This window comes from Dermacentor variabilis, chromosome 3, assembly GCF_050947875.1.
Source record: "Dermacentor variabilis isolate Ectoservices chromosome 3, ASM5094787v1, whole genome shotgun sequence".
In the NCBI taxonomy this organism is placed as follows: Eukaryota; Metazoa; Arthropoda; class Arachnida; order Ixodida; family Ixodidae; genus Dermacentor; species Dermacentor variabilis.
In genome coordinates, this window is record NC_134570.1 from 227444031 (window position 1) to 227461296 (window position 17266).

At 47.3% G+C, this 17266-nt stretch overlaps 1 protein-coding gene and 1 long non-coding RNA gene across 5 annotated transcripts in view; one reads left to right on the forward strand and one right to left on the reverse strand.

Moving 5' to 3' along the window:
• The window catches only part of LOC142576681 (uncharacterized), a 28096-nt gene extending 26841 nt beyond the window's left edge, over positions 1-1255 (forward strand). Inside the window, exon 3 of the long non-coding RNA XR_012826921.1 lies at positions 678-1255. This is a non-coding gene — a long non-coding RNA (uncharacterized LOC142576681). The remainder of the gene's footprint in view (positions 1-677) is intronic.
• LOC142576680 (uncharacterized) overlaps positions 1-17266 on the reverse strand; it is a 516248-nt gene that overhangs the window by 302141 nt on the left and 196841 nt on the right. For all 4 annotated transcript variants that reach the window (XM_075686909.1, XM_075686911.1, XM_075686910.1 and 1 more), the window contains exon 8: positions 2209-2460. In XM_075686909.1, the coding sequence (XP_075543024.1) occupies positions 2209-2460 (252 nt within the window). The remainder of the gene's footprint in view (positions 1-2208; positions 2461-17266) is intronic.

Below are 17266 nucleotides of genomic sequence, written 5' to 3' on the forward strand. Positions count from 1 at the left end.
ATACCACCTCTGCCAAACTGACGGACCTCTGTGCAAAAATAACGTACAGCGCAAAGGACCAGGACAGCGATAGACGACATACACAGCGCTGACCTCTGTGATCTGTCGAAAGTTGGGTGAGGCCTTCTGCAATTCGCCCTGAATCTTTTTTTTTGTTTTTTTTCATATTGATCGTACCGCCGCCGGTCGGCACCATGGCCACAGGAACAGTGCCGGCTCCACTGCGAAGAAAAAACTTAAGCGGCAGCTCCTGAGGAGCTACCGAGGCTGACCACGGGGAAGCCCCGTAGCTACAGACATCAAGCATGGCTAACACAAAAACACATCAGAAAAAAATAAAAAGGTAATCTGAAATTACAAGCTGAGCAAAGAAAATACCATCCGATACTTGACCTAAGCCCCCAAAGAAGGAGAAGCCAGAACGGCGGAACGCAATTCCTAAGCGCAAAGCTAGATCGAACGCCGCTCTCTACTCAGAATTTAAATGAATGACCTGCTCAATTCATCTTTTTTTTTACTTTAATTAATTATTACTCATTCCATATGACCTTCCTGACTTTATTTTAACAGGTAATTCTATGCTATTCAATGCTAATTACACAGGTATTAGGAAATTTATGCTCCATATTAATTTGGCATAATCCACCCATTTCTTGGCTATCCCCCATCGTGGGTAGGAGCCACACATGTGACAGGCTGCAACAACAGCAGATCGAGTGCGACGCTCGGGAAGAGTTCCTGCCGCTGTTCCTGCTGTGGCGGAGTGACCAGGGGCCAGGTGCGGAGGCCTGTTCTGGGACCAAGGACGAGGCCTGCTGAGCGGCTCCTGCCAGGGCGCAGTTGCCAAGGGCCGTTCCTGGTCGAGGCTGACCGATGTGCTGCCCGCGTGGGTCGACCTTCGGTCGCGCTCCTCGTGAGTTACATCGCAGCGGTGTCCTCAACGTAGGCAAGCGCCGCATATGGCAGCGCAGCCGTGTGGCGGTTCCAACCGCAGCAACCAGGCCACCTCTGCGTCGGCAACCGTACCGCGCCACTACATGCGAGCTGTCACGACCAAAACTGTGAGATGGTCTTTTGAACTCTTGAAGCGCCGAACATTGGTGCGGGACCGGTTGTCTTAACTCCCTGTCCTTCTCTGGACTGAGCGTCGCGTACATCTGTCTGCGCGTGAAGCTTGATCTGTGGTGCTGTTTTGTTTTGTTTTCCTTTTCTTTGACCATCGGTTGTGGGAACAATAAATATTTATTTTTGCCTACTAGCGTTTCTTGCACATCCTTTCTCGTCCTAAGACACACAAACTAGTGACGGACGTCAATAATCATCATACCTACGTTCGTCCCCTCCACTCTGCAATGTACAACTGCACCTCGAGGGTACAAGTAAATAAATAAATAAATAAATTATAAATAAATAAAAATAAATAAATAAATAAATAAATCCACGCTCAGTTGTGCTAGTAACAAGGACGGTCTTCAAACCGTAAGCAAAACCTTTGATGAAAATGAGAAAACTGAGCATACGCCTTGAAATTTTACGCACAATAACGCTCACCCGTCCTATATTTAAACCCAACATTTTGCAATATGTGCTTCTTAACGGCGTTTAACTGTTCGGCAGCTACAGTGATCTTAGGTTGTGCGAACCTCTCGCTATAGGGCCACCCCAATGCTTTTTAGCATTGCCACTGGTGCAATGTTTTACTTCTTCGTCACTCACTGACTTATTACTGTTCTGAAGTTGTGGCCTCCACTGCTGGCACGAGCGCCATGCACACACACACTGGAGCTGTTCTTGAACAGCGATGCGTTTACCACAAAAGGTTCGAGCGAAACGTGCAGTAAGCGTCACGTTAAAGCCATCTAATCATTTCACTGGGTGCTGACAAACAACGCCAACGATGTGCGACACCGGTGACGCGACATTTGTGACACGTCTGCCAGGGCGCTGTTCCGGCAGCGTAGCAGCAGAAGTGATTTAAAAGGTCGCCTCCGCGCGTTATTAGAAAACCGCGTCAGGATCGCGAGCGCAATGCCAAACCTTGCTTTCAATACAGTGCCTTCTGGCAGAACTGCCATTCCTTTTTATCGCATGACCTGTCGTTAGGCTAGCCATGTCCTATTGTGCGCCTCACCCTTTGTCAGCTCGCTTCTTCACGCAGTGCTTCGCATGTCAGAGGGCCTTTGCAAAGTGCTGCTCATATCCACTTACCTACAGCTTCTGGGTGCATTTCATAGCAACTTAGGGCACGCAGCGCTGCCATGTTGCCAGAAAGGCCAGCGCCCTGCAAGGCCACGTCCATATTCTCGGCCCCGTGGTTATGTGACAACAACAGTGCAACCAGCAAGCCCGCGCGCTCAGAGGAGGAGGAGCAGGCGTAGTGCAAGGGTGTTGCCCCTGCCCGGTCGGTCAGGGACCCGTCTGCAGACCTCTCAAGGAGCAGCTCGCACACTTCTAGACGCCCTGCACAAGCAAACATTGCAATCGGCCTAGTTGGTGGACAGGTAGATTTAAAGCTCAATACCGAACATAATCGGTCAAGGTTATCAACTTGTCTGTGTGTCATGAATTTCCGATAACAAAAGCTGTGCCCTGCATTAAGCAGGCGTGCTATACACATGACAGGCTACCAAGAGGCGATATGTCATCCTAACAGCAACATTCCAAGGTCGATACGATGTCTTTCAGCACTGTAAACATAAAAAAAGTTGCTCAGTGAATCCGAATGCTTTTACCAGAAATCGAATTCACTCGTGTTAAGGTCTTGTTCATCTGAAAAGGCTCAACAAATTCTGGATAAAAATCAGTTGCAGCTATTCAAAATTTTCAGATAGGCTTAGATTCGTTCTTGTATTTTGAACCACTAATGAGTTTTCATGCAAGCTCATGCGCTTGTTTTCTGCACTCTTTTAATGCAATTAGCTGCATTTGCCCAGTTGAGCTATTTTGGGTGCATCTATCTATCTAGGCTCTTACGCCGACCCAGAGGCCCAAATTATCTACCAACTTGTGCGGCCATACCTGGTGGCCCAAGTTAGTTAGATAACTCGTGGTTGTGATGACGTCATGGTCGTTCTATCGTTACCATTTCCGATGTGATAATCATCATGCCGTCATCGTCATACTGTCCAAGCCGACCTAGCGGCCCAATTGTCTAATAACTTGAGCCACTAGATATGTCCTCGTGGTCCTGATGCCGTCGCTGTACCGTTGACATTCCAGATTTGCCATTCTATTCTCCTCATGCCGTATTCGTCACGTCATCGTCGTTATACAGTCCTCACGCATTAGTTCCCATACTACCGTCGTAATGCCGTAATGATAGTTCCACTATCGTCACTCGATATTCGTCATATGACTCTCGTCATACCATCGTCGCCACGCCATCATAGTAATTGAGGCTTCATGATACAGTCGTCAGGCCATTACCTTCGTGCACTTGTCATCCAATAGTTCTCATAACGCTGTCATGCCATTGTGGTGATTACGTCGTTGTCATACAGTCGCCGTCATGCATTCGTTGTCAAACCATCATCGTGCTGCCGTCGCACTCTTTCCGTCGTCGTCAGTGGAACTTCGTCATCAGACTCTCGCAATTTCGTCATAGTCATACCACGGCCGTCGTCACCCTGTCGTTCTACGATCGTCATAAATTTAGTACCGCCAGCCACTTTAGTACTCATAACTTTAGTACCGTCACAGTGCATTCACCGTTCCAACGACGTCCATCCTTCATCACTTTAATGTAATTATGATGACATCATTCAATCGTGATTACGCTGCCACTGCCATGCCATAGTCGTCATTGCGTCGTCATCAGTCTATGATGCGTTTGTTGTCATTTCGTCTTCGTAACACCAGCTGGGTCATCCAACACTCGTAACGTCGTCGTCTTCACGCCATCGTAATCAAGCAATTGCCTTCATACAGGCTTCGTGATACACTCATCTTCACATCATTCTCATCATACATTCGTGTTCATCTCATTCTTCTCATGCCGTTGTCATACCATCGTCGTCAGTGTGTCTTCGCCATACAATCGGCATCATGGATTCGTTGTCGTACCGTTGTCCCCATGGTGTCGTGTCATTTTTTGACATCTGACTCTTGTCATGCCATCGTCGTCATGCTGTCGATTTACCATCCTCATCACTTCAGTAACGTCATCCCAATGTCGTGACGCAGTCGTCATAGTGCCTACTTCAATCCACCAAATTCACTCATTCGTCACTATATCGTAATCAAGTATTCGTCAATCACTCTTGATTCTGCCACCATAGTGATGCCACCATTGTCATTGCGTCGCCTTCATGCAGTCGCAATCATGCAGCCCTTGCCATATCGTCGCTCACATGACATCGTGCTTGTGCCATCGTCATCATCCCAGCTTCTCCATCTGATTGTCGTCATACCGTCATCGTATACCCATTACCCTCATGTTGTCCTCGTCAATCGTCACTGTTTAGGAATCGTCATCTGGTTGTCATCCCATCGCCCTGTTGTAGTCGTCTTCAATCGCCGTCGTTTAGGAATCGTCATCTCATTGTCATCCTACAGTCATCACACGGCATTTTTAGTTCCACGAACGCCATTCCTTTTTCGCTATTTAATCGTCCTTCCTGCATCAACGTAATCCAATAATCGTGAATCCGCCACGCTCATGGGCGGCCTCAACAAGCAAGTGCCATAGCAAAGCGCGACGATAGTGGAGTATGTCACATATTGCTGAAGCAACGGAACTGACGGAATGAATACTACAGGTGTTAGGAACTGCGGCAGAACCCATCTCATGAAGACTGCCGATGGTGATGCGTTAGCATTGAATAAATATAGTGTCAAGAGGCGTTATAGTTCGATTGCTAAAGCGCTCAGATAACAGAGCACTGCAGTGAGAAAACACAGAGCTTCGGCAACACAGGCACAAGGCTTCCAACCACACGTTGTCGTCGTCTTTCTCTAAGCAGTGCCTACTGCTCGTTCTTCTTCAGTACAATTGCCTCCCCGGGGAAGAGGAGCCGTCTCGGCAACCTATGGGCAAGATAGCACAGGTGAGTCAAAGTACGGCTTGAGCCGCTGAACGTGCACGATTTCGCGCCCTCGGCGGCGCTTATCGGAAGGCGGCTCAAGGGGTTCTACCAAATAGTTCACACGAGACGTTTGACAGACGACACGGTAGGGACCCTCGTACTTGGACACAAGCTTGGGTGAAAGTCCAGGGCTGGTAGCGGGAACCCAAAGCCAGACTAGTGCGTCAGGGGCATAGGGTGCCGGAGAAGAGGGAATATCGCGAAGGTGCTTCTGTCGCTGCTGATCTTCCGAAGTAAATGTTCGGGCGAGCTTCCGGCGCTCTTTCGCGTGTGCAGCAGCCTCGGACAGGGTAGTAGCCTCCGTTGTGTCAGGGCGATACGGAAGAATGGTGTCCATTGTGCAGGAAGGCTCGCGTCCGTAAAGAAGAAAGAACGGGGAAAATCCTGTAGTGGTCTGTGTGGCGGTATTATAAGCGTACGTCACAAAGGGTAGAATTCGGTCCCAATTGGTTTGGTCAGATGCGACGTACATGGCTAACATATCGCCAAGAGTGCAGTGAAAGCGCTCAGTCATGCGATTGGTTTGCGGGTGATATGCAGTAGAGGTACGGTGAATTACGTTGCATTCCTTGAGCAGGGCTTCTATAACATCAGACAGAAAGACGCGGCCTCTGTCGCTCAGCAACTCTCTGGGGGCTCCATGGCGAAGTATGATATTACGCAGAAGGAACCAGGCAACATCCCGCGCAGATGCGTTGGGCAGAGGCGAAGTTTCGGCGTAGCGTGTCAGATGATCAATCGCCACTATCACCCAGCGGTTGCCATCTGAAGTACACGGAAGGGGCCCACAGAGATCAACTCCGACCCTGTCAAAGGCCCGTCCTGGACAAGGCAATGGTTGCAGTGGAGCAGCTAAGGCATGAGGGGTATTCTTGCGGCGTTGGCAAGCGAGGCAGGAACGAGTATATTGGCGGACGAATCGGTACATCCGGCGCCAGTAATAACGAATTCGCAGGCACGCGTATGTTTTGAGTACTCCCGCATGTGCGCATTACGGGTCATCGTGAAACGCTGCACATATATCCGAACGTAGGTGCCGAGGAACCACGATTAACCATTTGCGCCCATCCGAGAGGTAGTTACGGCGGTATAGGAGCCCGTCACGAACAGCAAAGTGGTGTGCTTGGCGACGTAATGCACGGCCAGTAGGAGGCCCTGATGGGTCTGACAGAAAAGCCAGCATAGCAACAATCCATGGATCCTTCTGCTGCTCCGAAAGCATATCCGTGGCGGTGAGGGAGGACTGGCATATTTGTGATTTCTGATGATTGGGCTGGCCTGACACTGGGGAGCGAGACAAGGCATCCGCGTCCGAATGTTTACGGCCAGAGCGGTACAGCACTCGAATATCATACTCTTGGAGGTGAAGCGCACATCGAGCGAGGCGGCCTGAGGGACCTTTCAAGGACGACAGCCTGCAGAGTGTATGGTGGTCCGTGATGACGTCGAATGGGCGGCCGTAGAGGTAAGGACGAAACTTAGTTATGGCCCAAATGATAGCCAGGCATTCTTTTTCTGTAACGGAATAGTTTGCTTCCGCTTTCGTGAGTGCGCGGCTAGCGAAGGCAACAACGTATTCATCGAAGCCAGTCTTTTGTTGTGCAAGAACAGCGCCAATGCCGACGCCACTGGCATCCGTGTGTATTTCTGTCGGTGCGCTTGGGTCAAAATGTCGGAGTATGGGGGGTGAGGTTAGAAGACGACGCAGCGTCGTGAATGCGGCATCGCAAACTGGCGACCAGGCCAAGAGGTCGTGGTTACTCGCGAGAAGCTGCGTCAAAGGCGCCATTATGGTGGCGAAGTTGCGGATGAAACGACGAAAATAGGAGCATAATCCGATGAAGCTGCGGAGTTCTTTTGTGGTCTTTGGTCGTGGGAATTCGGCAACGGCTTGGAGTTTGGTTGGATCTGGGAGCACACCATCTTTCGAAACAACGTGGCCAAGGATGACTAGCTGCCGGGCGGCGAAGCGACACTTCTTTAAGTTGAGCTGGAGTCCAGCATCGGCAAGGCAAGTGAGCATGCGTTTGAGTTGGGACAGGTGAGATGAAAAGTCCGGGGAAAAGATGACAATGTCATCGAGATAACAAAGGCATGTCTACCATTTGAGGCCCCGGAGGATGTTATCCATCATTCTTTCAAATGTTGCAGGCGCATTACAGAGGCCAAAGGGCATCACGGTAAATTCATATAAGCCATCAGGCGTAACAAATGCTGTTTTCGGGCGGTCTGCGTCAGCCACGGGGACCTGCCAATAACCGAATCGTAAGTCTAAGGACGAAAAGAATTCAGCGCCTTGGAGGCAGTCCAGTGCATCGTCGATACGGGGAAGAGGATATACATCTTTCCGGGTTATCTTATTTAGACGCCGATAGTCCACACAAAAACGAATAGTTCCATCTTTCCTTTTGACCAGCACTACCAGAGAAGCCCAGGGACTGTGTGATGGCTATATCACGCCGCGTCGAAGCATGTCTCCTACGTGCTCATCGATGACACAACGCTCCGTCGCGGACACACGGTATGGACGTTGGCGTAGAGGCGTGTGGCTGCCGGTGTCGATGTGATGAACGACTGTGGAGGTACGTCCTTTGGCAGTGGCAGTTGCGGCGGGCTGAACAGTGTCTAATTCTCCTGCAATCTGTTCCCAGGCTGATTTCTGCGTGCTTCCGTGGCTATCTTCACGTGCGGCCATATCAACTGCGCAGCGCCACCTAGTAGGGCTCGTCCCGACCGGCTGCGTAGACTGCTCCCTGGAGAAACTATAAGAACCGCTGCAAGGCACCAGTCTTCATTTGGCAGTGGCAGTTGCGGTGGGCTGAACAGCGTCTAATTCTCCTGCAATCTGTTCCCAGGTTGGTTATACGATCTTTGTACAAGACTTTGTAACGTTTTATTCTAGCCGCAACTGCTGCCCAGTTATACTTTCCTGTTGCTCAATTCTATTGTCTTGTGCTAAAGAATGCCGTCAAACGCGGAATTATCCAAAAAAATTGATATGCTTGAATCCTTGTTCAATGCAAAGATGGAAACCTTGGTAAGCGACCTAGCATCGAAAATCAAGGATCAACTGTCCGGCGAGGGCTTGAACCAGCATATTACCCTCAGTGCGAGTGTCGAACACCTAAACGGCGTCTTCGATGAATTGACGAAACAGGGCGAACTGCTTGCAGCGAACAAAGCCCTGACACCACGCAATAACGAGCTTGAAAAGAAAGTCGCGCATCTCGAACAGTATTCTCGAACGAATAATATTGAGATTAAGGGTGTCCCGTCCACCGATGGGGAGGATTGTGTCGCGATTCTCAAATTTAATGGGCGACGTGATTGAATGTCCTGTTTCGCTCTCTGACCTAGACACCGTACATCGCGTGCCTACGAAGTCTGGCGAAAAAAACAATTGCCCGCGTCTGCTGCCGTGACAAGAAAACCGAAATTCTGCGCAAAGCGAGAAAGGCTCGCGTACAAACTAACCAAATTGGTTTCTCAGGCTCCACTCCACCCCCAGCTCCAGTCTCTGTAAATGACCATTTAACTCCCGACAACAAGAGGCTTTTCGCGAAGGCACTCGCGCTAAAGAAGGATAGCAACTGGCAGTTCCTGTGGACAGATAATTGTCTCATTAAAGCTCGTAAGACCAGTGACAGCAAAGTATTCCGCATTTCATCTGATGCGGACCTGCGCATCTTCACCTAACCGTCTTTCATTCATCTTTTTCTTGCGCGTGCGCACCTTAATCTGCCATGTCTTTGATATCCCCACAAAGATCTAAGTATCAACTTTCAAATAATAATCGTTCACTGATTCATTTTAACGCTCGAAGCCTTAGGAGGAATCATGCTAACATTAGTAACTTTATCAACAATCTTGATCACTCTTTCTTGTTTATTTGTGTTTCTGAGACCTGGCTTTCTGACAACGATTTCAATTTATACGGTTTTCCATCTTACAGTTCTGAGTACTGTCATCGTTCGTCGAATAATCATGGAGGTGCTGCTATTTTCATTGCTTCGGACGTCACTTACACCCATAGGCACGATCTTTCAATAAATGTTAGTTCCTGTGAGGCTATTTGGATTGAGGCTGAACCTTTTTTTGCACATAATCGGAAAAATCTTATTCTTGGTTCCATCTATCGCTCCCCGTCATCTTCTGTGACTGACTTCCTACTTGCTCTTGACGTCATACTTAACAAATTATCGTTCAAAAACAAGAATGTTTTAATCGTTGGCGACATCAACATCAACTTACTCGATAAAAATACCAGCGCATATTCTGCCTACTCGGACTGCTTTTTCGGATATGGCTACGAGTCGCTTATTAACTGCCATACCAGATGTAGCCATAACGGAACGCAAACACTTCTTGATCATGCATTATCTAACATAACACCGTCCCCTGTGTAGGGAGTAGTGCGTACTGATATAACTGATCATTTTCCCATTTTCGTTGCATTTAACAGTCTAGTGCCAACCCCCAACATCTCTTTCAGTACATCAGTATTTAACCAAGATACATTTATTGATACCATTAGCAATACTAATTGGACTCAGGTCAATCTATTGGAAGATCCGGCAGCAGCAGTTGACAAATTCTCTGCGTTGTTTTTACATGCCGTATCAATAAGCACCCGGACTGTTACGTGTAAGAATAAATATAAGTATGCCTGCAACCCGTGGATGATGTCCGCATTACTGACCAGCTTAAGGAAAAAAGATAACCTATACAGGAAAACTAAGCGGCAACCTTTAACCTCTAAGCTGGCTCTGCGTTATAAAAAATATTGTTATGTTCTTAACACGCTACTTAAACAGGCTAAAAGGCGCTACTATGATAATGAACTTAATAAACACAGCAATAATCCAAAAAAGCAATGGAAGCTTCTGAACGAATTCATGAATAAATCTTCTACGCCTGAACAATGTTCTAAAATTAACCTGAATGGTACAACATACCGCGAGCCCACTCATGTTGCCAATGCCTTTAGCGACTATTTTGCTCTGACACAAATAAATAACAACCCAGTCACTCAGCCAACCTTGTCTAGGTTACCTCACTCATTTTTTCTTTCCCCTGTTACTGTTCCAGAGGTGTATTTAACAATCTGTAGCCTTAAAAACACAAGTCCAGGTTTAGATAACATTTGCGCACACCATTTAAAGTTAGTTGCTAATATTATTTCTGAACCAATATGTATCATAACTAATTGCATTTTCGAATCCGGCACTTTTCCGCTATGTCTAAAGAAGGCTAAGCTTATTCCCGTATTTAAGAAGGGTACCAAAGACCTAATTTCTAACTACAGACCAATATCTATTCTTTCGTCTTTAAGTAAGATTATTGAACATTTATTAAACGCTTAAATAACTATAGTTATTTGATAAGGTATACCTTGAAAAATTTAGTATAATTAATCCCTGTCAGTTTGGATTCCGTTCCAGAAGTTCTACTTGCTTAGCATTGCTCTCTTTAACCGATTTTATTAAGAAATCTATAGATTGTGGTAAATTCGTTGGCTGTCTTTTTGGATTTCACCAAAGCTTTTGACACGATTAACCACAGCATTTTGTTCACTATACTTGAAGCATACGGCATTACTGGTCCCGCCTTAACTCTATTAAAAAGCTATTTGTTGGATAGGCAGTACGTGGTTTCTGTAGCGGGTGCCCTTTCTCAAACTAAAATAATTAACTTAGGTGTACCCCAGGGGTCCATTGTCGGTCCATTACTATTTATTATTTACATTAATGACTTACCCGACCTTTTACATTCATCTCATTGCGTTTTATACGCCGATGACACCACCATATCATTATCAGACACATCATTAATCTCATTAACATCAAAGTTAAATGCTGCGTTAACTGACGTTATAGAATGGTGTCTCAGTAATTACCTAATTATTAATCCAGAGAAAACTAAATATATTATATTGAATAGTGGTCACAGGGTCCTAACTACTCCACTAGCGTTAACACTTGGTGCTCATCAAATTGCACCCGGTGACTTGGTTCTATTCATCGGTGTTCTCCTGGACGCTAACCTCAAATTTGACTCCCACGTTAACAATATTAAGAAAAAAAATGGCATTTGGCATTCGCACTCTAATAAAAGCATGCGCCTTCTTTTCTCCCAAGGCTCTTTTATCACTCTACTTTGCTTTTATCCATAGTCATATTAACTATGGAATCGCTGCATGGGGCAACACGTACAATTGCCACCTGTTATCAGTTCAGCATTTACAAAATCAAGCCGTTCGTATCATTACTAGCAGTCCTCGTCAATCAAATGCATCCATTTTGCTCCGTCAAAACCTCATTTTAACGACCGTGAACTTGTTTCAATATAATTTAACAATCTTATTTTTTAAGTTACTTAACAACCATTTGCTTTAAGAATTCGTTAACCTAAATGATTTACATAACTACAATAGAACTAGGTTTGCCTTTAACAGAAATTTTTTACTGCCTCGTGTCCATACCAACTATGGTAAACTAACATCATCTTTCGCTGGCATATCTTTATGGAATCACTTACCATCAAACATAAAATCACTCCCATCATTCTATGCCTTCAAAAAATCACTTAAAGAGTTCCTTTTGACGCAGTGACGCAATTATGGTTCCAAATGTTTTATTTATTATCACTATTTCTCTTATGTTTTGCTGTTCACATGCTTGCTGTTGCCTTTAGTCGTTTTGTTCATAATGCTTCTTTTTATGTATTCTCATGTTTTTTGTGTCTGTTGAAATTTTGTATATGTATATTTCTAGCACACTTATATTTTTACTTCATGTTTATCTCGGCCTGCCGATCATATTTTTCTCTATTTCGTTCTGTTCCGTCTTTACATAATTTAAAGGTTCTGTTGTATGCCAATATTATTTCTATTTTTTGTTAGTAGTACTGTACATTGTAATCATAATCACTTTTCTGTTGTTGCACTAGAGCTCTTCGTTTCTGTTAGTGTACATTCTATAAATTTTATTTCTGTCCTGCCACCTATGTAATTTTTTTTTCTTATAATTACCCACCGAGGGTCCCGGTTACAGTCTTCGACTTCGGGACCCTCGTCTGCAAAATGAAAATGTAACCGTTTTTTTGTTTGTAATGAATAAACTTGATTTGATTTGAATTTGAAACATTGTTTTTGGAGGTTGAAAGAAGTTCGAAATTGGTTAAGGAGGTCGACGATCTGCGTGCGCTGACTCGGAGTGAGGTTAGGATCAATAAATGGAGCAAACGTTCGGTCACATGCAGGCGCAGGCGCAGAGACAGGGAGAGCCATGGCGTCAACGTGCAGAGGAGTCATCAGGCACATCGTACACAGAGCTCGTGTCGAATTCATCAGAAAAACCGAGGCATTCGCCACGATGTAAGCTTGATGGACACGAAAACGGATTCGAAACGTAAAGTGCGCTGGAGCCCTGGCGAAAGGGAAGGAGGGCAAATAAATGGAAGCAAGAAAGGGTGACGGCGTGCAGCAAGTTGAGATGGCGTGAAAAGAACTGTGGAATCACAGAAAGCAGCACAGGAAACGGGTACAAGGGCGGAAGAGAAAGGAGGGATATCAGCGTAGGTGGCGACGAACACCCGAGCAGAAGGTGGAGGCAAATCTTCAGAAGGACAACCAAAAAATGGAGTCAGCGCAAGTTCTGCACGGGCACAATCAATAACAGCGTGATGAGATGAGAGGAAGTCCCATCCTAGAATGATGGCATGAGAGCAGCGGGGAAGAACAAACTCAATGTGGTGTAAACTGTCTTGTATGGCGACACGGACGGTACATGTCCCTAAGGGCTCAATTGGCTCAGCGCTGGCTGTACGTAGCGAAATGACAGAAAACGGCGTCGCGACTTTTCAGAGCGTACGGCGAAGCTGGTCGGCAACGGACACTGCGGCACACGTGTCGACAAGCGCGTGAACGGCGACACCTTCGGCAAAAACTTCAATGATGTTCGTAGCGAATAAACGATGGCATGAGCAGTTCGAAGAGATCGCAGTTCTTGCCTCCGGAACTGCGCCTTTTAGTTTTCCTCCACAGTTGGAGGGCGGCGGACCATGAGGGAGAGGGAACGTCGACGGGGAGATGGAGACCGACGTGTGTTGAAGCTTCGGTGAACAGGAGATGAAGGAGCGAAGTGTGGAACTGGTGGCAAATAGCAGGACTGGGAGTCAGGAGCATTCCCTTGACATCTCGCAGTATCGGGAGGATAGCAACTCCGCCGGCGGCAGAACCGTGCCACGTGGCCAGCAAAGCCACACGCGAAGCAGATCGGCCGGTTGTCTTGGGTACGCCACGGATTATCAACAGGGGGCCTAGGTACTGGCTTGAACTGGGCGTAGGGGCTGCGGAGGCGCGCAGAAGCCACTTCTGGGCAAGTAGTTCGCAGCTGGAGAAGGCGAGGCGTAGAAGCTGCTTGTGGGGGTGTAGTGCGCAACTTCAGGCGGTGGTCTTGGCCTGGCGACGACGGCAGCGTACGTGAGCGGAACCGGTGCTGAGAGTAGCTGATTAGCGAGAGGTAGTGCGTCGCTGACTTGTTCGTGTATGATGCGTCGGAGTTCCGGGGACAAAGAGGACTCAGACGACTGGGTAGCAGGCAGCAGTGACAGTTGGCGCACCACTTCTTCGCGAACGAATTGGTTGATTGTGTCGAGGAACAGAGAGTGGGCGGGAGCAGCACTGGAAGTGTCAGTTAAAGCCGAAATCGTGTTGTTGGGCGTGGCAGCTCGGCGCGTAGTTTGTTTGCGGATCTAGAGCTCATCGTAGCTCTGGCACAGTGTAATGACCTCGTCAATCGTTTGAGGATTCTTCGCCAAGAGCATTTGGAAGGCGTCATCCTCTATGCCCTTCATGACATTCTTGACCTTTTCAGAGTCGGGCATGGCGGGATTAATGCGCCGGCAAAGGTCAACTACATCCTCAATGTAGCTTGTGAAGTTTTCACCCTTTTGCTGAGCGCGACAATGTAAGCGTTGTTCTGCGCGAAGCTTGCGCACAGCAAGGCGACCGAAGACTTCTTTGAAAGAGGGGGTAAATGCTGTCCAGGTTGGATTCGTGATTCCGGAACCAGAGATTAGCGACTCCAGAAAGACAGAAGATGACGTTAGTCAGTTTAGCTTTGTCATCCCATTTGTTATGCGCACTCACGCGATCGTATGACGAGAGCCAATCCTCCACGTCATGGTCGTCGTTGCCGCTGAAGACCGGAGGATCTCGTTGGCGTAGAGCACCGGAGCAGACGACAGGCGATGCCAGGGGAGGATCGAGCTGCGCGGCGTCCTGAGGCATGGCAGAAACGGTAGGGAGCGTCCGGCTGCGGAGTTCCAGGTTTGGGAAGGGCCCAGCACGTCCACCAAATGTCAAGAGGCGTTATAGTTCGATTGCTAAAGCGCTCAGATAGCAGAGCACCGCAGCGAAAAAACACAGAGCTTCGGCAACACAAGCACAAGGCTTCCAACCACATGTTGTCATCGTCTTACTCTAAGCAGTGCCTACTGCTCGTTCTTCTTCATTACAATAGCGACAAAACGTACTGCCACCGTCGTTGCGAGTTATGTATGAAGCGTGTACTGCAGAGGGACTTCTCCTTTGCGCTTCCCTAAGACAGCTCGGTGCCGTCTATTGCCGCCGCCGTCAAGCCTGCGCGTGACCTCCGAAATGCATAGCACGCCGGTGCGTACGAACGCTGAGAAACTCGTCGTGAGGGCGCAACTCGTCGATGAAATGGCGAAAAAGGAATGGCGTTCGTGGAACTAAAAATGTCGTGTGATGACTGTAGGATGACAATGAGATGGCGATTCCTAAGCGACAGCGATGGAAGACGACAACAAGAGGGCAATGGGATGACAACCAGATGACGATTCCTAAACAGTGACGATTGATGAGGACAACATAAGGGTAATGGGTTGACGACGACGGTATGACGACAATCAGATGGAGAAGCTGGGATGATGACGATGGCACAAGCACGATGTCATGTGGGTGACGATATGGCAAGGGCTGAATGATTGCAGCTGCATAAAGGCTACGCAATGACAACGATGGCATCACTATGGTGGCATAATCATGAGTGATTGACGAATACTTGATTACGATAGAATGGCGAAGGAGGGAAGTCGGTGGATTGAAGTAGGCACTATGACGATTGCGTCACGACATGGGGATGACTTTACTGAAGTGATGAGGATGGATCGACGGATGGAAGGTAGGAGCGTCCCCTTTGAAACAGGGTGATGGCAGTTGCCACCGTGCTCAGCTTTTTATTTTTGTTTAACTGTGTTGTAAGTCATTAAAATTCGCCATTTTCTTTAAGTACTCCTACACTTCTTACTTTGCCAGCTCTCTGTTTTTGAGCCACCAATCATCCAATCGCTTTTTTGCTAATTTCCACCGCATATTTATTTACATTACTATTGTTATCTCTAAACCCTAGGGCCTCAGGAAGCGTGACTGTGCCCGCATCATCATCGGGATGGATACCATCACATTTTAGTACGAGTTGTTCTATTCTTTCTACACATTTACCACGCACAGTACATGTGTCTTCTTCTTCGTTAAATTTCTTTTTATTGCTGCACGTTCTAAAACATCCTGACCTAGCTTCAAAGAGTAGGGCGCTGCCTCTTAAGTTACCATAAAATGTTTCCTGCCTGATCTGCTGTTTCCAGTATCGATATAGTTCAACACTATGCTTGTTTTCCATTGAATTTATCTAATTTTTACCTTCCGCGTTTTTAACCTGTGGTTTAATGCTTTGTCTTTCTTCGTCCTCGTATCTGGCAAACTTACAGGTTAGCTTCCTAGTTCTTTTCCGCCATTGTGAGTCACTGCTCTTTTTGTATAGGTATTTAAATATCTTAGCTGCCCACCTGTTATCGTCCAACTTACTCAGGCGTTTTTTCGTATATGATTTTACTCTGAGCTTCCCGTGCTTCGAACGTACTGCCTCGTTTGTGGTTTTCCCATGGGTACCTAGTACTAATCTTCCAACAGCTCTCCGATTTACTTCTAGCCTCGACTGAACTTCTGCCCTTAAGCACAGGACCGCATTCCTGAAAGTAAGCCCCGGCACCATTATTCCTTTCCAAATACCTCTCAGTTCTTCATACCTGTTGTACCCCCACAATGCCCTATGTTTCATTCTCCCGGCATCTCTTCGCCCTTTTGCTATGAGGCTGTTCGTGCTTTTCCGTGTACAACAGCCTTTTGTTTATCCATACACCGAGGTATTTGTATTCGGCCACTCGGGGTATTTCATGGCCTTGTATTGTAAACTCCTGATCAGTTGTATCGTTGAAAAACATCCTACCGGACTTAGCTGCACTTAAACTGAAACCTAGACTGTCTCCTTCGTCTTTACAGTAATTTACCAGAGCTTCTAAATCTTCCTGGCTATCTGCTCACAGTACAATATCGTCCGCATACATTAAACCCCGTAGTCATTGCTCAACAACCTTTCCGCCTAATTTGTAGGACAGATTATACTCTAGATTGCTTCTATTTAGCCCTCTTTCCATACTTATCATATAAAGCATGAACAGCAGTGGTGATAGAGGACAACCTTGCCTTAATCCTTTGTGTACCTCGACAGTTGTACTCTTATTTCCTTCCCATGTTATTTCAACATTATTTTCGCGATATATTTCCTGTTGGAAATGAATCGGACGGATGGATGTAAGGTAGGAGCGTCCCCATTTACTTCTTTCCACACACGCTGCGCCATCAAGTGGCACAGACGGGAAGACCGCGAGTCGCCTCCTAGACGCGACGCGCCAGTACCCGCGACAACTGATAATTGGCTCTGCCGCACGCTTGCTGACACATACTCAATGAACCAAGTTGCACCAGAAGTTGAAGAGCAGCACAGACCCAATGGTGCAACACGCTGGAGCGTTGACGTGAAAGGCGTTCACTGAGAGCGGCACGTACCCGGTGCATTTGTGGCGCAGCTTCCTAATGCGTCGGTTGCTGTCCTTCAGGAACCCTTGTGACGTGGGCTCAATTCCGCTCAGCATCGCAGATATTCAGAGTATCTTTTTGTCATTTTAAGGCGGGCACGTTCCCAGCGGCGCATACCCAGTTGGCCAAGCTGGCGTCAAAGGCGTTCATTCAAGAGCGGCACACGCCTACCGGCGCATACGCAGTGCCAGTAGGCGTGGCACATACGCAGTGACGCAAG